This window comes from Geospiza fortis, unplaced genomic scaffold, assembly GCF_000277835.1.
Source record: "Geospiza fortis unplaced genomic scaffold, GeoFor_1.0 scaffold11, whole genome shotgun sequence".
NCBI lineage: Eukaryota > Metazoa > Chordata > Aves > Passeriformes > Thraupidae > Geospiza > Geospiza fortis.
The window spans coordinates 2,938,669-2,962,758 of NW_005054304.1; the positions used below are offsets into that span (position 1 = coordinate 2,938,669).

Genomic DNA, 24,090 nt, shown 5'->3' on the forward strand with positions numbered 1-24,090 from the left:
AAATACCAATACTTTTCAGTGGTAATAAAACAGTGGCATTTTCTAATATAATGGCATTGCCAATAATATTACATGAAAAACTTTTATAGTACTTTTGTTCAAAAAATACACAGTGTTCTCTGGGATGAAGAAAAAGGGGTACAGTTTTAGCTCCTTTTGTCCTTTGCAGTGATCAATATAGACAGCAGTAAAACATCCATGGTTGATAGTACCGCGGAGCAGAAGTTATCTTCACTCTCCAGTTGGAAATCATTGCCTAAAATTTCCCCTTCTGTTCTCAGTTTAATGGTCTCTGTATCCAAGGGGAGCTCAGATGCTTACAGAGATGAAATCATTGCCTCCTGTTCCCAGGGGCCCACTGGTTATCATTACACATAACATGCAGACAATACTGCTAGGAGCCAGTTTGCCTCATGGTAATATGTAGTTCATCACCAGCTTCTGTAGCATGCTAAAGAGGTCTTGCCACACAGCTTGGGACTATTCGGATGTAGACTCAGGGGTCTCAGCAGTTATTTCCCTGCTTTGCATCAGTTTTCATCTTCTTTATCCCTTTGTGCCGTGGTCCACCTCAGGCAGTCTCCTTCTAGGGGAATCTGAAAGGAGCAGCTGTTACAAGCACCATTTCCTCCAATTGTTGCCACTTGGTTCCTTTTGCTCTTTAGCCTCCCTCCCCCAACATGCACACTCAGGATCATGCATATGAACTTGTTTCTCTCTCATTCATGTCTTCTAGCAGGGCAGAGAAGCATATGTTCAAAATAGTCATTATCTGATGCAGTAATTAAAGACTGAAATGATTAAGCTGCAGCCTATTCTATAAAAAAATGCAGTCACTTTGTATCAAATGGATTGGTTTTGTTAGAGAAGGTTTTTTATTTGCTAGGGACTTGGTGTTTAACATGATTTGATTTGGTGTATAATTTTTATAAATAAGTTTAATTTGATTTGATAGATATGATTGATTTCAGTGGAGCTACTTAGATGTAAAAATATAAGTGTGTGCAAGTTTAAAAGCCTGAGAACTAATTACATTCAATAACAGTGGGGTATGTTCATAATATTTTTCATATCATCTGGTTTTTGATTTTATAATCAAGCCTAATGGTTTTACAACAAAATATTAATAGGTCACGTTAGATAGATTTCTTCTTAAACATTACAGATTTTGTCATGGAGAGTTCTCCATCTGGGCTAATTTTAAAGTAAAAGTTACTGTTTACTTGTTTTTTCCTCAGACTCATTATATTAAGTGAAATATTTCTGTGCCATTAGAAATCTTGCATTAAGTATTATAATCTAATGCTTGATTTGCAATTTTTTTTTTTCTTAGGCTGGGCTTTCAAGAATTCTTCAAAGTGTATAATGGATTTTTTTTCTCTGACAATTAGAGTTGCATCCCAAATCATTAGGAAAAATCCAGTCATTGTTCCTCATCGAAGTGTTAGGGGTTTTTCTAAGTGTTCCTTTATTTTGAATATTGAATCCTGTGCTTCAAATATGGTTAAATAATAGAGGCAATGTTCATGAGTACTGAGACTCATGCCAAGCTAAATGTGGTAATTTATGACATAATGCTGTCTGCATGAATTGTCAGAATTATGATACACAAGCCACAGGCATAAAATTATCAAGAAAATTTATGAACTTGCAAAGACATCTTCGCATTCAAAATGACCCTGTTACAGCAATCAGAGGTGATTAATGGCCATAAACTTAATTTCTGAAAAAGTCTGTGTCAAAACAACTGGGAATTTTGTCTCCCCTCATGCAGCTGGGGAGAATATGAGTGGGGTGCAGATATTCTGTATTTGGTACGTACAGTCTGTTTTATCTGATTATATCTCATTATATGGATTATGCCCATGTGGATGGATGGATGGATGAATGGATGGATAGAGTTGGTAAATCAAGGAGGATTTTAGCAAGTAAAAGAACTCCAAAAGTTGGAGTGAATGTTATTCTCTTTTCTCTCAAATATTGAATAAGTTTGTTAAGAAGATTGAGCATGTGCAGATAGAGGGCTGAACTTCAAGTCAGTGGTGTCTGATTAGACCACTAAGTTTGGGTTTAAGCTTTTATTATTGTTACCCCCCCAAAAAACCCCTCTAAAATGGGGACTCACAATACACATCCAAAGATACTCTTCAATGGAAATTATTTCAAACTTCCTTCTTTTAAATAAGACATACTGTCCTTTATTCATGTCTAAGTGATCTTTAGCCATTAGTAATGAAGTGTAACATTTTCAGCTTAGCAAATGGCATCACATGCTTGGAAAAACATGTTAGCATACCAGTTTAAGAAGTCTCATCATTCCTAGAGGCTCCACTTTCATTGAAGTGACTTTTAAACTGTTTTTAAAACTCTATTAATATAGGAATTTAGTGGTTTTCATATCTGAGGAGTAAAACTCCAAAACTTTGAGCCTTCTTAGAAGAGAGGCACTTCTGATTGATCTTGACACTGGCAATAGATTATGTACAGAGAAGTGAGTGGCCTAGTTTTGAAACTGGTTAAATTTCATGTTCCTGAAGGGTCCCACTGCTGCTAGACACTGGTGAAGATAATGCAAACAAATTTATGTGAGAGGATTAATATTGGGAGTGAACTTTGTCCTGACAAAATAGACTGACTCAAATGCTGAGAGAAATAAGAAATTAAAAATTATTTGTGTTGACAACACTAAAGAAGACCTAGAACTTCAGGAAAGAGATCAATGTCTGATCATTCAGCTAATTTTTTGTTGTTAATTTAGCACTTAATTCTTAAAGTGAAGGACAGTTCTAACTTTTAATTTGGACATGAAAGTTAACAGTCTCTTAGTGAAGGAAGGAGTTCTTTTGTGGGTTTAAGGTAAATAAGATTTTTCCTATCTTAACCAGTTCCTTGAAAACCTGTGGGGAAAAGGGTTCTAATTATGAGAAACAGCAATGCTACTTTCCTTCAATACTTTTCTGTACATGACACAGTTTTGCACCTTGGTGTTATGGTGTCCACTATGCTTGCCTTGAAACATTGTGTCATTTTCCTTTTCAGTCTATGGTTCAGATTGAATTTTCCTTGGTTAATGGCAGCATAGGAACTCCCTTCAGTTATGTGGATTTTTGTGAAGATAAATTTGCCACAAGAATATCCTCTATAAGAAAACACTCTTAAATGCAGTCCTGCTGCAGAATTACAGTAGTCTAGTTAATACAAAAATTACAGAGCAGAAGAAACAAAAAATATTAAATACATTAAAAAAATCTATTACCTGATGATAAGAAAAATCACAATTCCATGTTTTCCCACAGCAACAATGAATGCTCTAGCAACATGTTGATATTGACCCTACTTTTCAGGAGTCTCATGTCGCATAAGAACGGCTACCAAAACACCATGAATGGCTGGATTTCCATCTCATCCATTACAATTTTCAGTTTATTCATTTATACACCCCAAAAGAGTAGGACTACTGCAGTGAGTTGAAAGTTTGAGTGCTCAATCCATTAGATAAACCTATAGCACCTTTTCAGAATGTTAGAATTGTCTAACCACTGGTGTTCTCAAGAATATTAATACAAGTTGGTGACAAAAAGTTTGAAACCTCAATTTTAAATAGGGCTGTGCCTAATGACACTGTTTTGTTTGTTTCTACTTCTGAAACGTATGAAAGTTTCTTCATTTATACATATTTATAAGGTTATGTAGCCTTACTTAAAATACATATATTAAACATCCTGCATTTATAAGTTCTGCTATTTAACATACCAAATGTGGTTTCCCAAACTTCAAAATCTATTTTTTGTAATATTTTGACTCTACTTAAAAATGGTAAATTGTAATATTTTATCATTATTTATTATTTTATTATTGCCTTACACACACATGCAGGCACTTAGACACACTTTCTGTATGAGCATGGAAAAGAACTGGAGGGGAGTGCAGTGCAGCACTAGTTAAAGTATATTTACATCATAACAGAGATTCTATGATCAAGAGAATTATTTGCATAAGTCTGAATTATTTCTGAGAAATTGTTCCTAACTGTTATGTTTGAACTCAGAAGAAGCAAACTACCCTTACTGGGGGTTTGCTCAACTCTAATATCTTGAAAAATTGAGGACAAAGCCATAAAAATTCCATGAACTGCTCTGCTAGGGAATAAGAATATCTTTACATCTGGTTTTCACAAGGCATGGTGGGCAGAGCACTTGGCAGTCATGGAGCCTCAGCTCAGGTCTCACCTTTTTGGTGTTGCTGCTGGGATGGAGCAGCCTCTGCATCTCTCCCCTGGTGTGCCCAGTGCAGGTGGCTCTTCCTTGTGCTTTCCCAGGCAGGTTGGAATCCAGACTGGGGACACATCTAGACAGGGTCTGCTTCTGGAAAAGCAGGTTACAGTTAGCTTGTCCTGACTGAGATTTCTGAAACTCCAGTAACTGTCTTTTGTCTGTTACAGGGTGTGATTTGGGCATTTTCTCTGGAATCTATTGAAACTTTTTAGAGTAGCTAATAAAATATGCTCCTTTTTCTCTTGTTCTCCCTTTTTCTTTTTTTTTTTTTTAAGCACCTGCCAATGTCAAGTTTCCCCTCATTTCATTCCCACATTGGATTTCTAGCTTAGGTGTGCTATACCTCAGAACCTAAATGCTGTACATAGTTGAGGGAAAGGTGTAGGTATAGCATGTCTAAGTCCATAGTTTGTTGTCTGATAACAATAACATACAAGATCTTAGGAACTGCCAGCCCATTAGTGCCCTTCCACTAGTGAAACTGCACATTCTATACCCAGGGCTGTGGCAAATGGCTGAGGAACTCTGAGAGAAATTTTCTAATTTTGTTAGATAATCTACTTACAGAAGTCAGATTCTTAATGTGTTGTGAAAAAGGAAACATTTGTACTCACACTGTACAAATTCAGGAATTTCAGTACATAAATGTAAATGTATTCGTAATCTGGGAGGTTTTGTTTTCCATTGTATCGTTAATTCTAATGAACAGATTATAAAAAAGAATCTGTAAAGTAAGGCTTTTAAAATTAGATTGGTTACTCAAATTGGTACAGTTCAAGCTACGCAATTCACTTATTAAATATGTGTTTAAATTTCAATTCAGTTATTCTCAATGACTTTGGGGGGACAAGTCATATGTTCAAGTATTCGCAAATGCTTGACAACTTTGCTTGATCAGAATCATTCATGGCTAAATTGGAGAGTAGGTCTTGACTCAGGCATTAGATCTTGAGGAATTTAAAATTTATCATTTGATAGATAAATAACCTGAGAAGTTAAAACACTGGGGCATGTCTGTGTAAAACTGGGAGCTTGGTGCCTCCTTGCTAGAAGCAATTTGTTTTGCTGTTTTGCTTTCAGCTTATGTATTATTTCAGAGCTGATTGAAAGAATTGGTAGCAAAGTGTGAAATAAATTGTACTTCTAAAGAAATCGATTTCACATTCCTTGGTGCTTTAAATGATTTTAGTAATATTAATATTTAAAATATTTCTGTCTGAAATCTTTTTATGACTGCATATACAGTAAAGGTCCCCATCTCATTCAGCTGTTTTTCATACTAGAATATTACACAGTAAACATTGTAGAAATACTATATTTTAGCACTGAAATGGATGCAAAAGATCTCAAGTGTCTATTTGCATCTAAATGACTCAAGTTTTATTCAGTCAATAAGAACAGTCTATTAATTCTTTTACTGCATTAGAAGGGTTAAAACGTGAAGAGTATAAGGTTTTCAGCTGAATGAGCTCCCTTCTTGAACTTCTGTATTGGTTTACAGAAAAGTACCCACTACATTATCTAATTTAAATTGGTTTTACACTTTACTAGTTTATCTCTGCAGTTTTTACAATTGTTATGCAAATTTAACTGTTTGTTTGCTTGCTTGCTTGCTTGCTTACTTTTAGCTAGGAAAACTCTGTGTAGTTTAAAATATCTGTTCAAGGTATAAGTAAGTATGAAGCAGAATATTTATAGGTGCTTTGTCTAAGAAGTAATGGGCATTTAAGCACGCAGGTATATATATTATGCTGCTATTAGCTTAGCAGGCTACAGTGATCTGACAGCCAGGTACATTCATGTAGACACAACAATCCGATAAAAGCAGTCCAGACATCTGGATCACAGTCCTGCAAACAAAAACATTTCTTAACAATTCACATTATTGCACTTACCCCAATTTCCAGTCCTGTCCACCCTTTTCTCCTTGTTTCTTCCCCCGGCTCTGCCTTTGTCTTTTATGTGCTTGCAGAATCTCACTTTTCCTTTACAAGTCACCTCCATCTGCTGATGTGTCGGAGTGGCCCTGGTGCCACACATCACATAGAGGAATTCTCAAGATGAAGGGCTGTATTCACATCACTACTTCTGTCTCAGCCCTGTTTCATGCTTGTCACTGCTCAGCACTCAGCGCCACACTGCCTTGTTTTGTCAATAACCATTTATTTGTTGCTGGAATAGTAGCAACCATTACATCTGACCTCCCTGTTTCATCAATTATGAATAGATTATTGGATGTGAACATCTGCAAAAGCTTGCTGTTGAACTTACCTCCTGGCTGGGATTAGATAAAGTATTAAACTGTTGTTTATTGTCAGGCCAAAACTCTACTGGGAAGCCAGGGAATTCCAGGGCTAGCAGACTCCCATCAGCAAGCACCAAAAATTGTTTAGTATTGCCACCGTTTCCCATAAGATCGTAGCCATTTATTATTTACACTTATTACTAGTTGTTATAACATACTTGATAAAAGCTCTTGGCAGGCACAGTGTTTCCAGCTATTGTCACATCTGTCAGGATGGAAAAGATACATAAACTGTTTTTTCCTCTTATATTGCTGTTAAAGGGTAACAGATGAAGCTTCTTCACTCCAGACTGTTAAGCCATGCTTTATTTTGAAGAAATATGTCAACAATGGCTGGCTTGGAAAACATTATATTCTTGTCCTAAATATAGATTGCAGTAACCTTCACTAGGGCAATGTCTTTTGCAGTGGAAATTTCAAACTGTACAATAATAGTAAATGAAAATACTTGGATTTGATGTTTGCATAGTTTTTTTGCTCTAAAGGACCTGGATGACTTTTTGAACATTTTTCAAATATGAATTAATAATAAAACCCTTTATTAGGTATAGGAAATAAGAAAATTATTATTTCATTCCTGCAAAGTTGTTGTTTAAAGAATTAGAATTAATATAATTATTGGTGGCACAGAAGTGCAGAATTAAGGACAGTAAGGCAGAAACAAAAATTAACCTTTATTCAATCATCTGTACATTTCATCTCTTTAAGCTTTCTGTGCAGCAAAATGAAGCATGCAGGGTGAACTCCTGACCTTGTGGAAGCCAATAGAAGTTTGAAATTACTCTAGGGAAAGGAACCTTTTCAATTAGTTACTTGTATTTACATATCATCCATTCAGAATCACAGCTAAATGTACATGCCTTGAGTATTATATGAGGCAGACAAGACTTGATACAGGCAAAGAGCCTTAGGTCTGATCTTGATAGACTGTTAAGGAATGAGTGAAATGTTTGTCTTCCTCCCTTAATCCTTCAAGCAGATGCACACACAAGTAACCTGAAGCATGTATTGCTGAGTGTTTGTAGAGCATGAGGGTAAACACTGCTCTTGATAGCCCAGTAGATCAGGGGAGGAGGAGTGTGGACTGGATTAATTACCCACAGGGAGAGTGGAGCCAAGCAGCGCCTCAGTGATAGCCATGTCCTAGCTCTGGAAAGTCTTCAACCAGGGTGTTCCCCTTTGACATTTGGCTTGGACAGACTTCTGGCTGGCTTCTTCTACTTCCCCGCCCTGTCCCTGACCCCTTGCTGCAAGATGTGTCCTTATGCATTATCCAAATAAAGTCCCTGGAATAGGAGCTCTGGAACAGACCAGTTTGACTAATTCCAGCTGAAGTCTTCCTGTCTCTGTAAGAAGATTGACAACATTTGTGTATTTCTAGTAATTTATCCAAGACTATAGCCTGTGTAAGTGGATATGGCTGAGGGCAAGGAGTTAACATTCACAGGACTGAGTTGGTGAATTTTAGTTACGAGTAAAGAGGGAGAGGTAACAGTTCAGTCAAATCAGGGAGTGCTGTCTCTTTCCTGGGTGTGGCACCCAGTTTCTGTATTCCTGAGCTGCGAGCATGCAGATGGAATTTGTGCAGCATCTACCCTGGATGCTCACTATGCCTGAACACATTTAGCATTTGCACAAGGTGTAGCCTGCCATTCAGGTACTGGTGTGTAATATTCCTGGGATCAGTGAGCTCTGCACATTGTGATCAATACATTTCATGAACAATAGCCTTTTCTTTTGCTGTCCAACCTCTCCCACGCTGCGTTTTGGCAAAAAATAAGATTGCATCTGGGTTTGTATTGTGAAACTTTTCTTTGATCTTACTCAGCATGGCCACAAGTGTGTAACCACTCAAATTATGGCAATAAAGACTGCACTTTTTTGTAATTTTTAAATATGCGTTTCTGGGGCAGATACTGGTCAGAGTTCATTGAACTGCAGAGTGCCTATGCATACAATTGTATGGTCTCTTATTTTCACTGGACTATATCAAAGTGTTTATTTAGTAACCATCAGAACAACGTGGTTTTTTCTGAAAGTATTTAAGAGGTACGGTGTGGTTTGAGTCCTGTACTCTCACTCAAGTGCATTGTCTGTCTACCAACACCTATTGTTGACTTCAGAAAAATACTGTCAGATGCTACTAGCCAGGCTGGGCCGTAGCCTGCCACTGCAGTGCCTGTCAGGAATCATTAGCTACTGATCTCTTTGACTAATGGTCCAGTTGATTGTCTGATTCATGTTCAAGATCTGTAAATGAGGCAGAAGCATCTTTCCTGCTCACCAGCTGTGAAATGGCTAAACACAGCTAGATTTGCAGAAATCAAAATAAATGTATTTCCAATAAAGTTTGGCAACAATATCAAACCTAAAGCTGAAAGCAGAACTATGTTTTTGTATTTTTTAAAGTTACAGTATTATAAATCAGTGTTATCTCATGATGTGCTTGTCAGAGAAATGTATTTTACCAAAACAGTGAAATGCTGGTAGTAGCATTAATCTTGTGCTGAGTTGGATAGATGTTCTTTATTCAACATAAATTCATACTTTCAATATTTTCTCTTTTGTCCATTATCCCCAGATGTACCAGTGTTCAGCAGAGCTTCTGTGCTTTTGTCTGAGTCCTGTGTATGCTAATGGAGTGTGTGGTTTTGTTTACATATAAAAGAATTACAGATGTGACAACAATAAAAAATAAAGGGTGGGATTTTGAATGGAGGGGGGTTTTGGGGGAGGAGCTCCTGTATCTGTTTTATATTGATGGAATAAACCCTGGAGGGTCAGCCTGGCATAATGCTGAGATAACTGAGAAGGAAATCTGGGTCTGAGAGCTTACTAATATTTTTCTTGGAAAAGGAGGTAAATATGACATTCACCACTAGCTAAAGAATTAGTGTTAGAGCCATACCACAAACAGGCTCCTCTTTGTGGATTTAAGCAGAGCTTAAGACTTTATTTTTACACTGTAATTGTAGACACAACAGACTTACAAAGACACTGAAAGAGAGTTGATTTTGTGAATGGATGCTCCCACAGGAGCTATCCTGTGGTCTGTTATGTGGAAGACAAAGTTGAAGTCCACCTTGCATTTCTACCTTCCCACATCCTGCACAAAGGAGGAAAAGTGATTGAAACACACTGTTCATTTCTGTATTAGACTTTGACTTTCATGTTATTTGGGTTTTTTAAGCTAGTGTTTCCACAGACCCATAGAAGTAAAAATTTTGAGATAGTCAATGTGCTTAGTCACATTGATCCAAAAAATAATCTGTGACCAGAATCAGTGTGTTTTTTATAATTGTTATGTTGTTAAGCTTTGGTTACATTTTTATATAGAGGTAGAAAGGACTGTACATTATTCTAATCTGTTCAACCTCATATACAACAATCTTTTCCCACTAGTTGCTAGGAGTATCAAACTGTATTTGAAAGAATATGGAAATTTTATAATTTTATAATGGAGTCTAGCATGATCAAGATAAATCTATTGTAAAAGCTTCCTTCCTCAGAACTGTTTGTGCATGGCTAATTCTAAAAAAACAAACAAACAAAAATATAAAGGAAAAAACAGACATTTTACCCCTTCAGTAACTCTAAATCTCTGGAAACTTTGTCTAACTTTAGAGAAGGAAACTTAGCTAACCAGTGTAATACCCAAAGTGGTTTTAATTATACATTACCAGTATAGATTCTTACATAGTCCCATTCAATATCTATTTACACATTGTTTTATATCTTTATTAATGAATAAAAGAATTAATGAATAATTACAAAGGAAATTACCAAGATGACATTTTCAAACACAATATTTGCTATAGAATACTGCAGCAGAAGCACCTTACCTTAATAAGATGGTTTTTCTTTTGTTGTCTGAATTTTTCCCATCTAGTAAAACTTCCCATTTGTGTAGGAGTTTTCAGCATTGATTATTAATTATTCCAGTTCTTCCTTGGATGTCATTTTCCCCTGCACAGAATGACCAATATGTACATATATATATATATAATACCATTTTCTGGCCATGCTTCTTTCTAAAGAGAAAATTTTCATTGGGAACCTATAAATTCCATTAAATCCAAATGTTAACCCGTGTTCCCAATATTTATCCACTTCCCAAAGAACTGATAGATGACTGGCAGAACCCTGCCCATTCAATACTCTCTGCCACATGTATGTCTTTTCCTATGAGGTATCGACAGGAAGCCAGTTAGATGGATTGGTTGTTCCTATCCCATAAAAATAATCAGGAAAGTTTTCATGCTCATTTGTTGGTTTTTTATAGATTCTAGAAGGCATCACTGTGTTGATTCTGTTTGATTTTCCAGCATGTAAACTTCATAATTTTCTTGTTCTAAATGAAAATTTTAAATGTGCTGTAATTTCAAGAGACTCTGGGTGAAATCCTTAATGCTTATTTGTTTAACCATCATTTTAACCTGTTCTATCTGTTCCTCTTTTTCTATGCTGAAATGTTTCTGGCCTGGAATGTTTCTATCCTGAGTGTTGAAGGTTGGGCATACATCACAGACGAGAAGAACCTTCTTCACTTCTTTCACATAAGTGGATATTATGCAGTTGTGGCATCCAGGGATGCACAGCTCCTTTCCATCAAGCTCCTGTGTCCTTTTCTGTGTCCCCATGTGTTACCTGAAGCTGGAGGTGTAATTTGAAATACAGATATAAAGAGTACATTTTTTATGGTAATTTATCAAGATTTCCTCCCTTTCATGGAGGTGATTTAATTAATGTTATTTCCTCATTATTTAGAATGAAATATCTGATTTGTGTAGAGTAGTAGTAACCTGGGACCAAAATGAGCACTTTCCATCAATATGAGTGAGGGGCTTTATTTATTTACTTCCTTCTTTCTCGCAGCTGTTGCAGCAATGCATGAACCAACTTTTTACTTCAGCTATGCTTTGTATGATTTTTTCCTTGGGTTTATCTGTACTTTTCAGGCTTTTTGATGTTTTTAATAGAAAAAAATGTACAGTAGCCAAAGCATTAGGTTTCTAAGTAACCTTTCTGTGCCAGATAGTAATGACTGCAGGCCTGTATCCAAGCTTAATATTGTAGAGGCCAGTTTAAAGTAGGAACTGTTTCAGTCCAGCACATAACATTTGTGACACCTCCTGACATTCTAATAGCAGGTTTTCTAATATGGGCACAATTATTACAACAGATGCTGTAGGTCCCTTGAGCTAAATGCAATACCAGGAATTATTTCTCAGACACCTGTGTGTTTCTGCTACCATCCTGGATTATTAGAAGGATGTACTGCAGGCACTGTCAACATCATGTATGTATTCAGTTTAGGGAGGCTTCTGAGCTGATGTGACAACTTCCTAACTGAGGTGCCTTTGTACTCTTTCTGTCACACCTAATGCATTGATAACTCAATTGGCAGTGACCTGCAAGGATAGGATGCAACATTAGAACACTACTGATAAGAAAGTACTTGAGAGATGATAAATAGGGCAGTGCACGTTAATAAATGCTACTTTTGGTGCACACAGAGCTTGTGTAGCTAAAGAATAGAAGTCATGTCCAGGGATGCTGCTGCATGTAGAAAAACTCTTTCAAGAACTAGGAAATCTGAGTGGTAGAAACAGCAATGGAAATGGTGTCACCCACAGCATTAGCACACACAGGTTGTCTTCTCCTGAACCATGCACTTTGCCAGTGACAGGGATGTGCTCTGAGTAGAAAATGCCCAATCTTTTACCTCAGTATAAATAGGCATCCTGGGGCATGCAGGATACTGTCATATGTCCCTGGGCATCTCCTATCCTCCTTCAGAACTGGTAAATGACATTCACTGCTCCTTTCTTGGAAATGTGCAAAAAGGATTTCCATAGAGAGTCTTTGGAGATTTCTTGTTTTCTCATGTGTGTAATAGATTGGGTCAAGCAACAAAGAGGAGGGATGAAAGAATAAGATTTAATTTTATATGCACTTTCCTGTCATCACCATTGGAAAAAAATGGATGAAAAGAAGAATTCTGCAGTATAGGTGATATCAGTGTTAAATTAAATTAAGATCATATGATTTTATGCAGCAGCTGTAAGCCTTCAGTTATGGCAGGGTTCATAATAATAGAGTAGATTCCAAGCTAATGTTAACAAGCTTCTCATGTGTGAATAATTAATCAGAAAAGTAGCAGCATTATCTACAGTACTTTAAGCCAACGTAGATTAAACATATAACCTGTAATTTATTCCATTTTGTGGCATCTGAATTGTACTAAGATAAGTTGTGACAAATTAGAGAAACAAAAATAATACTGAGTTGTATTTCAGCATATCATTCTAAAACAGTATGGATGCAAAGGAACCATTTTAAGTCATTGATTATCAGAAACTCATAAAAGCACAGGTTCTTAAAATCTTTTAAATTATGGATAAGGAAATTTATACTGCAAATTAGGGAGTACTTCTTTGGTTTTTTGCAAATTGCCAAAACACGGAGATATAATTGCAAGTTATGTTTTTTTGATTTGTAATTATTGAGTAGTTTCAAACAACTATAAATAATGATCAAAACCCTAGTCCCATCATGGCTAATTAGAGAACAGTTGTAGAAGTGAGAAAGCTTGAATTTTGTGTTCTGTGTGGGCAGAGAGATTAGGAAGGGAAGAAAAAGTGGAAATTCCTATTGGCATATTTACTGGTTTTACCTTCCTGTTTCACAGGTTTTGAACACCTCTGTAGAAATCTTCACAAGCCTTTGTGATTCTGCTGGCCTGGGCAGAGCATATGCAGCTGTAGCCAAGATCCTGGCAAGGTAGGTTAGCGCATCCTTGTCTGACTGTCAGTGCAGATTCACTCAGCTGTGAAAGACTTAAATTGTTAGAGGTCTGTCGCTTTCCATTACTGACTACTTAAATTTTAAGCAATGCCCTTTTTGCAGTAAGTGACCCTTTCATCGAAAGTTATTTTAAACTGTTACACATTTCTTAAAGTGTATGGTTCTGGTTTTTCTTTGCCTGTAACTATAACATGTCCTTTTTCTTCCACATTTTGAGGGATTTTTAAGTGTTGGGGTTTTGGTTGGTTGTTTTTTTTTGTTCATGGGGGACCTTACCTTACTGGAAAATAGAAATGCAGACCTATTTTCCAGGTTAAGAAAGAAAGAAAATCTGGAAGAATGTAGCAAGCTCCAGTAGGTGTCTCAGTGTAATGCTTTCTGAACTGTAAGTTTCCATTTATTGCACTTGCTTACTGTGTGGAGGCATTTCTGGTTTGTGCATGTGTAACTAGGTACAAATTTTTTGCAGATACGATGCTTGTGTTCAATATTTTTATTTCAGCATCTGGCATTAAAATCTTCCTCCAGGTGAATTAGTTCAGGTACAAATAATTTTGACATAAAGTCGCCTAATGAAATTATCATATGAGATAGGGAAAAAAGAGATTAAAGTGAAAGTTGCTTATTCTTGACTTATCCTATGTTTGAAGACCTCAGTGCATATGATGCATGATAGAGCTTGGCATTTGTTTATGGAGAGGGAGTTGTCACCTGGTTTATTTCAGTGTGCAGAGCAAATTCTCCTCTTTGAGTCAGATCCCTTGTCTCTTGGCCTTATCCAAGCACATAGGGATCAGCCACAACCACAGTCTTCTTCAGCTCTCTGATGCATAATTCATGTCTACATGTATTCTGAGCATCCTAAATAAGGACATGAAAAGATACTCAAAAAGACACAGAACAGACTGAGAATACCAGGTCTCAGTTTTAAAACCATGTTAATTTCCTTTCTGTGATTTAGGCATTCTGGAATGAGGGCACATGCATTTATTTACTCAGAAGTTTGAGATTTTGAGATCTTTATGAAGTTAGTTTGCTAAACCCTTCATCTGAAAGATCATGCCAATGCAATTCTTTTCTTAAAAGCAGACCTAAAGACGGAGTGGCTAGTGATTTTCTTCTGTATCAAATCTGTATTCCACACCTTCTGGGAGCATTCTTTAGCTATCCAGGAATGGACAGTCCCACTGCTATCTAGTTGTTGCAGTTTGAAAAAGAAGGAAAATAGGAGATGAGGAGCAGTGGGAGCAGATACTAAGAGCAGTAAGACTCCTCAGTTTAGTATTTAAGGAATTCTCCTGGAAGGGGAATATTCTGATTAATTTAGGTGAAGGAGTAGTTCAGTCTCATGTGTAGGATCGGGGATTTATTCTACTGAAGAATAGATTAGGGAATAGATTGAGTCTTCTTGCTGAAGATCCAACCATAAACCCTTTCTCTGAAAAATGGCTGTTGTTTTACTTCTTATAAAACCCATCTGGTAGTTTTGCCATGAGAGCATTTAATTAAATTAAACACCTTACGTATATACCTGCTCTGAAGAGCTTTGGGTGTGTGATAGGCATTAACTGTTCAACGCTGTCAAATGTCATGACAGTTCTCAGCAGCTTTTAGTTGTTTGAGAAACTTACATGTGGAAAAGTCTGGGCACCCATGAATCATAGAGTGATAGAATCATAAAATAGTTTGGGTTGGAAGTGATCTTTACAGGTCAGCTTGGCCACCCCCTGCAGTGAGTAGGGACATCTTCAACTAGATCAAGTTGCTCAAAGCCCCATCCTGGCTGGTCTTGAATATTTCCAGGGATGGGGCACCAACCACCTCTCTGGAGAACATGTTCCCGTGTTTTGCCACTCTCATTGTAAAACATTTCTTCCATACATCTGATCTAAATCAACCCTCATTCAGTTTAGAGCCCTTGCCCCTTGTCCTGTTGCAGCTGGCCCAACTTTCGCTCAACAATTTGTCTCTGTCTTTATTATAAGCTCACATTAGAGCTATAAGGTCTCCCTGGCGACTTCCCCAGGCTGTACAACCCCAACTCTCTCAGCCTGTCTTCATAGGAGGTGCTCCAGCCCTCTGAGCATCTTGGTGGCCTCCTCTGCATCCACTCCAATAGGTCCACATCCATCCTGTGCTGAGGATGCCAGAGCTGGACACAGAACACTTTGGATAAATGTACCAATAATTACTGCTGGTGACAAAACCCCCATATTCAGCTTGTTCAATTTTCCTTTACTTGTATTGTTACCTGATCTAGGCTAGATTAGTGTAAATAATTTTAAATTTGATGAATAACATCTTCACAGAAAGATGACTGTTTCCCAAAAATAATGCATTTCAACCATAATATCTGCGAGAATTTGCACTTATTTCCTTGTGACAGATTGGAGAAAGTGCCTGAGCCCTCCTGAATGGCTCAGAACCTTTCTATGGCTTTGGAATATTTTGTGAAATCTTTGCTGCAGATGTTTCCAGAGACTATGGGAAACTGAAAATCTTTATCATGTGCATTTAGTCATGTCATTTTCCAGGGGAAAGAATCTGACATAATAGCATCATGTTCTTGACTTATTCTGCCAGTGTCCACCATGGTAATGACTTCTTGTGGACACATGATTTATACATCCAATTCCATCACATGAGCAATCCTATAAAAGGTGCATATTTTCATAAAAGTCTAATAGGGGTAAAAATCTCATAGGGCATTTTAGCATGAAACTGGAAAATGAGTTGCTGTAGATGTGTAATCTCTTCTGCTGAAGTCATCGTAACTGTTCTGTGGTATCATGAATGACTATATCTTTAGGAAATTGCATTTTATGCATTTAGGAAGGTGATGTCTAAGGAGATAGAAAGTGTATGGCTGTATAAAATAACATGTAGATTTTTGAAGGAACTATAAAATATTAGCCCTTTGAGTAGGAAAGACCTGTTTATCATGTTATCAGGTCTTGTGCAGGATAAAGTGTTTCAGTAATACTTCTAGCATACTTTAAGTATCTCAAGCTGTAGTGCTTTTATAAGTACTTCCTTTGAAAAATTGTTAAACTGTTCCAACTGATTTCTGGCTGGCATAAGTGAAGTCCTAACAGTGAGAAATATCTTACTGATATGTATCAAATTGATTCCTGTTTTCCTCAAAGAGGTTATATGCCCTAGCAATTTTCATATTTTCTATATGTGGAACAGAAGTTTTGATGTGAAAAATAAAAAATGGCCAAAAATACATCAAAACATTTCTATTAATTCATGAAATTAAGAAAACCTTTTTACATTTTCTCCTGTCACTGATTCCATTTGCTTTATTACTTTCAGCCTCTAGCCCACAAACTTGGTGGTACAATCAACAAACCCCTTAGTGGCTGTTTCATCTCTGCTCTATTTGATTTCTCCACTCTGAGTAAATGATTAAGTTTTCATGCATTGGTTCAACCAAAATCTATGTTCACTCAACCACATCCTTTATTGATTACTTCTACTGCAAACAGTAGGCCAAGTGTGATATACATAATTGGACAGTTGTCAGGGGATGTGGGTGTTAACAGTCCTGTTTTCCCAATTGGAAACTGAAATCACCTTGATACACAAATATTCTGCACTGTTTCATTCTCATTCCTTGGACCAAGGAGTCCTTTTCCTCAGAATATATGTTTTTAACTCTCAAAGGTCTGGTTGAATGGATTTAATGATTATACCATATAATATGCTCTTCAAGTTGCACCTGTGCACTGCATATAGAAAACTGGAAAAACTGGAATTAATATTTGTCTAACACTTTAACCTTGTCCTTTAACTTATATAAATCATATGCTATATTTCTTTAGGGAAGCATTTGATTTTCTTTTCTTTGGAAAAAAAAAACAGGTTAAAAAATATGTGCTTCTAAATCTAAAATTTAGAAGCCTTTTGACATTTGGTAGATGTTTACAGTCCGGTATGTTTTGTATTCTCATGGTAATAAAATACTTAGGAAAGTTTAGTAAACCTAAGTCTGCTAATTGACCTCTAAGCTTTACAGTAGCATATACTTGACCATTTCAAGAATGTTAGTTTGTAGTGATTCAGCATCCTTTTGTAGTAATCTTACCCCTCTTAGTCACAAACAGATAATCACTGCAATATTTTAAATTTGTAGCTAAGCTTTGCTATGTTTCCTGTTTCATGGCAGGCTGTTGTAATTACTCCAACAGTATAAAAGAGAGAAATTCAGAGTTCTGCCAGATTTTGAAAGCACATATCCCTAATATAGTTTACAATAAAAACTGTATTGTAAATAAATGCCAGGCCATCATTTGCTGCCGGAATATAACTTGAAGGTAGTTTAAGATGGTGAGAAAATAAATCACAGTTCTTTATTGCTTACAGAAACTCCTATTTTTGTGCATTTCTTAATTAAGAGTGGATTTTCTGTTTTGGTGCCTTGACATGTAGCATGCTACACTCCTACATTAGTGACTCAAGTTCATGGCTAATATTGAGGTCAGCTGGAATAACACTCCAGCCTTAAAGGGAAGAAGAGCACCAAGCCTTATTCACAGGCAAGCTCAGATGTCTGTCTTATATCTTGCAATCACACTGCTGAGGTCTTATATTGTTAATATGACCGGCTTTATTAAAAAAAAAAAAAAAGGAAATCTGCAAATGTTATTGTCAAAGTATGTTAGCCAATTTTCAAGTTAGATGCAGCTGTGACCTCAGGTTGCTCTGAGCTCCCTGGGATTTGGGGGTGGCACCCGCAATCCATGGTTTATAGGTTTGCCTGTGTGACTTTGGCCACCTTTGATCCAGCCAGCCAAAGGGCAGTGCTGTGTTCAGGGAAAGGCTGTCAGCCCAGAACTGAGATACAGCACTGTTATGGAGCTGCTGCTGCACCACCAGGTTCTAGAGCAGCTCTGGATGACAGAAAGCCTTACTGGAAAAAACACCTTCATACCTCTATCCCCTATTTTGTCAGGATGTGAGGTCCAGCTGAATTGAAGATATTATCAGCAGCTCAGTAGAAAGAAAAAATAAAATAATCGAAAGTCCAAAAGCCCTCTTAAATCATCCTCCTGTGTTTTTATTCATGGCCTTAAAATATGGCACAGTATTCTGAAAGAAGGTTTTGTTCTATTTTGCTGAAAGGATCCAGTTTTGCCCTCAGACATTCTGTGTGAAGTAGTCTCACTGGGCTCAGCACAGGTAGTGCTGGAGGCCATTTGGAAATAAAATCCAGTCATGGATGAGTCATCACAAAGTAAAGTTGCTTCTGAACAAGGGGGCAGATCTTCAGCATTTGAAGAAGCCATCTGAGTAAATATTTCATTTTGTCCCTGTCCTTTGCTTCAGTCAGGGAAAATCAAGTGAGGCTGTGAAGTACTTGGGAGAGTTTATGAAGGATGCTGAGAGTGCTCATCTAAGCCAAAGCCTGGTAGATGCAAATGTCCTACTTGGAAAAGTTCACAATGAAAGAGTAAGTACTGTTTGTAGTAATGATTTCAAACAACTTGATTGGCTTCTTGGTAAAATCTGGTTTTGCCTAGGACATGACACAGGAGGATTTGATCCAGGTGTTGCATCTTGCAGGAGCTACCCAAGGAGAAGTCACTGTGTGACTAAATGAAATGTGCCTTAATTTTCTGAGAAAGGTGAAAATTTCACATCATATTTAACACACAGAGTTTTGTTCTAAAATAGATGAATAAAAACCTCCAAATTCAGATCAGGACAAACTTTACATGTTGTGAAAAATCCTCATCCAGATCACCACTGGGGCCATATATGCCTATAAAGAGTCATCAGTTAATGCAAATGAAATTTTATTGCACTGTACATGAATGTATACTGCATTGCATACTAATGGGCTGTTTATAATCTTAGCTACATTTCTTCTCTACATTCTCTCAGCCAAATTTATGAAATGGATTCCAGCAGCAAGTAGTTTGTCAAAGGTCTGTTAGCAGTGGAAGGACTTTCTCTTGTCTCCGCTTGCACTGCAGTGACACTTGGGTTTTGAAATCAAAAGGGTTAAAGACATTGCTGAAAAAGTCAAAGATTCATGCTTTAACACCTATTTTAGAACTGAATTGTTACAAAAAAATTATTTAGATACAATAAGTAATAAAAATAATTTGTTCTGTGTGCTGGCTAATACGTAACTTAGGAAACAATTCCACTACAAATAAAATAAAACTAGAAATACCCTTTCTATCTTCTGTTGCATATTTTTTGTCATCAGTTCTGTGTGTAATATATTGAACAGAGTACTTTCCTCTTTTCACTTACACTATCCCTAAATAACCCTTTTTTTGTTTCCTAGGTTCCTCTTACAGAGGACTCCCACTACCAAAATTGCTGTCCTGTTTGTCCTGTTTTTATTTCATAAGCAGTAGAATTTTTTTTTACTCTATAATCTCTAAGTTAGCCTGAGAATGTTCTGTTTACATGTGTTCTTAATATAAATGCTGAGTTTCCCATTGAAAACTAAGTATTAAGGTCTTTGACAACTTGATGATGTAACTCTAAAATGGGTCTGAAACTTAGAAGAAGGGTCATATGACACTGTGCTGAATTATTCTCCTCCAAATCTGAAAAATAATCAAATTCTGTTTAACTACTTCTGAATTTCATTCTTTCTTCCACCATTGCTAATAATCAAATCAATAAAACTGCTATTTTAATTACTCTCTATTTGATTATTCTTCGAATTCTCTTTCTCAGTTCAGAATTTTCTGCCTTGAGCTGAGGCGGTGGTGTAGAAGGGCACAAGTGCAGTAACTTAATCATATTAATGTATATAAAATATTTAGTTTAACCATAAATTTAAAAATCATGAAGTTTGCAATTTCCTGTTTTCTATATATTTTTTTTGCAAGGTTAACAGTGTTTACCAAAACTGAGTGTGAATTAACATTTCTTCTTTTGGATCACTGCCTGCTGGTGTCAGCTGTCATCACCAGTATTCTCTTAAGTCATTATTAGGGTCTTTTTATTCAACTCTGTACATCTCCCAGTGATAAAATTTGCAGAATTACCATCATCAAATTAAATATATTTCTGTTTATAGCCAGATCTATCCATGGGGACCTTTAGTAAACCTGCAATATAACTCTTCCTGTTCTTCCAAACACAAATCACTTTGACCAAATTCACTTTGCTCTGTCCGTACTGTTGCTGTATCTTTCCAGTTCTCTCATCTCACTATTCCCTCACCAGCACCGTCTTTCTTCAATGCTGTACACACAGTTTACTTTCTAGTCACAATTGTTTTACCCAGATGTTTCTTGTTTCCTAACATGCCTGGGTTTGTGTTATGCAGGAGTAGTAGGTCTCATTTCCCCGAGTTCAATAAGCAGGTTGCTTACTTAATATGTACACTCTGAAGTTTGCATGATAATTCTGTCATTTCTCATTTCACTTTTTCTGAGTTTCTTAGTCTGATTTGCTACATTCCTCTCACTAATTGCATCACTTAACCTGCTATAGTTCTCATGAGTATGGTAAGTAGGTGTTTCTGCTTTTTATTATATTACAGCTTATCATTCTTTATTCATTGCCGTGTCCTCATAGGCCTAATTCTGCTCTTCTGCTGTATTAAACAAAGCTGAAAGACTACCAGAATTGCTATTACTCCTTTTTATCCTTTTTTAATTATAAGGACATTTTAGCAGTTATAGGAGTTTTCATCCCAAAAAGTGGTGTCAAGTGAAACAGGTACCAGTTTGAGTCTCACCTCCCAGTCTTCATACAGAAGAGAATTTCATTCTTATTAAATCAAGGTGAGAGTGAAAGGATAAAACAGCTCTGAAAATGTTTTCAGTCAAGAAGTTTCTGCCATCAGAGCAGCAGAATTCCATGCCAATGGTAGGATGGAGAGATAAATGATTTGAGTTTTCAGTTCAGCAACAGTTGGGCTACATTTCTCCTACTTTTTCTCTTTTGTGATTAGGAATATCCCTAGTGTTTGTATACCCCTTTCTTCCCCTATAAATGAGTAAGTTTAAATTTCTGTTCTTTTCTGTGCTTTAAGTTTATCCTCCTTTTTTTCCATTTTTAGGAATTATTTTTTAAGATTTAATACTACCAAAAATTAGGACCTTTTCTTCCACAGATATGTTGAATGCAGGGAAAAAATAATTTCTAAACAACCTTGGCTGCAATCTGTATTAATACTTAGTGTTGATATACTTGGATTTGTATGCTCAAAATGCTACAGAAATAACCAAAAAGCTATTCCATTCAAATGTATGGGCAGTGTTATCTGGATTTTAGAGGTGAGAAAACAGCAAGGGAGAGTGATTTCCCTGATGCCCTGCCACGAGTCACTCCGTGGGCTGCCACATCTCTGAGGTGGCAGAGGAGCAGGCTGTGATGTCAAAATAAAATACAGGTGACCACAAGTAGCTTTTAACATAATTTTCTTTTTTTTCTCTCTTCTTTACTAGGGGAACTATAACGAAGCTCTGGAATATTTCAGTCAGGCCTCTGAGGCAGCAAAAGCTTTGAACAATTTGCCCTTGGTGGCTGAAACAGAGAGTTACTGTGGCATTGCCAAGGCTCATCAGCTGATGGTGCCGTTCAACAGCCACGTAGCAGCAGCAGCCGATCCCCTCAGCCTGCAGTGCCTGCTGGCATGGAAGCAAAACAGAAGTGACATGTGCACTGACCCTCTTCCAGCCGGTAAGGCAGTGCTTATGAAACACATTAGTGCTGCATTGTCCTCAACACTTAAGTCATTTTTCTTGTAGAGTTTTATTAAATTATTTCCCGGGTTTAATCCTTGTACAGAACGGAGGTTGGGCTTTACTTCTTTTTGCGCTTGTTTTAGAGGCTGAATTAAACAGGTTAAAATACAATATAACTATTAAACAAGTTAAAATGCAATATAACTGGGAGAAATGGATACTAGTAGTTGCTCTGGGTGGTAACTTGCATTTTTTCAGTGCTGTTTGCCATAACGCCACAGTTACGTGTTTTAGTCAAAACATAATTGTATTAATCTTTAAAGAAAATAATAATAATCTCCATTTGCAGTACGCTTTTCAAGTGCATCCAAAAATAAGATCCCTGTTACTAAAAGTGAGAAGTAATTTCTGCTTGACATAGTTCTGAATCCAGAAAAACACACTGCTTTATTTTTGGTATCCTTGTACTTCACATTAGAGAGAAAGGGAAAAAATAAAAGCAAGTCTGCTTACTTTACTATGTTTCCTTATCTCAGAAAGAGCAGAGGGGGACTTGGTGTGGAGTAGCCCTCTTTCTTCATGGGTTAAATTTTCTTTGCTCTTTTCCCCTTGTACAATACATTAATACAAGACAACTGAATTATGCATTATCTCCAAGTACTGATAGTAGTAAACTGTATTGTACTGAGGAAGGGGGAGGTAAATGTCTACTCTACCTTAAAACTTCCTGCTCTGCATTGCTGTGAAAAGTGTGAATCTGGACTGCAGTGGAAATAAATGACAACTGGGGCAGTCACAATATGGTGCTTCGGGGTTACTTTATTATTCCCTCAATTATCCTACTCCTAAAGACAAAGAACTGCCTGACTGCTGCTTTCTTGTGTATCTTACCCTCTCACAGAAGTGGAAAATTAAGTATAACTTCAGTGGTGAATTTTGTATATACAATAAGTGGTAATTGAAGATATTAGCGATTTACCAAGAGCCAGGATGCCAGAGGCAACACTGGGAGCAACTGAGAATTATGGAACAAGGGCATTCATTTGGAGGCTGAAGAGATAAATTAGACAGCATTCTGTTTAAAGTTCTAGTGATGGTAACACTTCTTCAATGGCTATACATATCTATATTTGTGATTTGTGTCTCAATAAGTGAACATCTAGCACACTGACAGATTTTGTTGACTGTCAGAGTTATTAGGGTGTATGTCTCCTCTCTAGACCTGTAGTGCAAATGCCAAGAATTCCGACAGAGATGGACAGAAAAATAATTCATAATAGAATTTTATATACGTTTCATATAAGGATTGCTAACTGTAGCTGATAAAAATAGGAGGCAAACAAAAATCAACAATGGCAACAGCAAAAAAAAAAAAACCACAGGAACCTCAAAGACATAGAATGAACTTTGTATCTCCAATATGAGTTTTAGTTCTTGCACCTAAAGGGCTTTTCTGTTCAACTTTTATACATGGCTTTTCCCAGTCAATTGTGAAACTCATTTATATCCTGAAATTATATGTGCCCCTTTAAGCTCAAGAATCCTGCTCCTCTTTAACAGTACTTCAGGGATAAACAGAGTATGATTAGAAAAGCCCTTTATGTCCTGGCAAGCGTGGTACCACAAACAAGTTTTGCCTGCTGAGATTCTCTTCCTTCTGTATTTCTGCCTAGTTTACCCTCTGTTACTTTCAGTATTGCAGTTTTCATTTCAGTTCCAGTTCACTCCAGGAACCCTGTGGCTACTGCATATTTAGCAGCTCTTCCAGTTCAATATCATTCTTCTCATTAGTGCTCCAAGCTTACTCTCATGATACCCAGATTACATCCAGGAAAACATAGTGTCACACTGTCAGCACAGTCTGTAACATTTCTCATGTTTCGTGTGCCAAATCTCTCGTTAGTACTGGCATTACATTTTTAATATCTTTGTCTGGCAAAACATGACCTGGCACCAATTCAAGATTAGAATTTGCTGGCTTTGAGTTTCAGGTACAGCCTTTATTCTACCTTCCAGGAGAATGTCTGTGCATCCTATG

At 36.9% G+C, this 24,090-nt stretch overlaps 1 protein-coding gene across 1 annotated transcript in view; it reads left to right on the plus strand.

Annotated features, from left to right (window-relative positions):
• Window positions 1-24,090, plus strand: part of TTC29 (tetratricopeptide repeat domain 29) — a 114,363-nt gene that overhangs the window by 48,955 nt on the left and 41,318 nt on the right. The window contains exons 8-10 of the mRNA XM_031066457.1: window positions 13,271-13,362; window positions 18,718-18,841; window positions 21,813-22,047. Of these exons, the coding sequence (XP_030922317.1) occupies window positions 13,271-13,362; window positions 18,718-18,841; window positions 21,813-22,047 (451 nt within the window). The remainder of the gene's footprint in view (window positions 1-13,270; window positions 13,363-18,717; window positions 18,842-21,812; window positions 22,048-24,090) is intronic.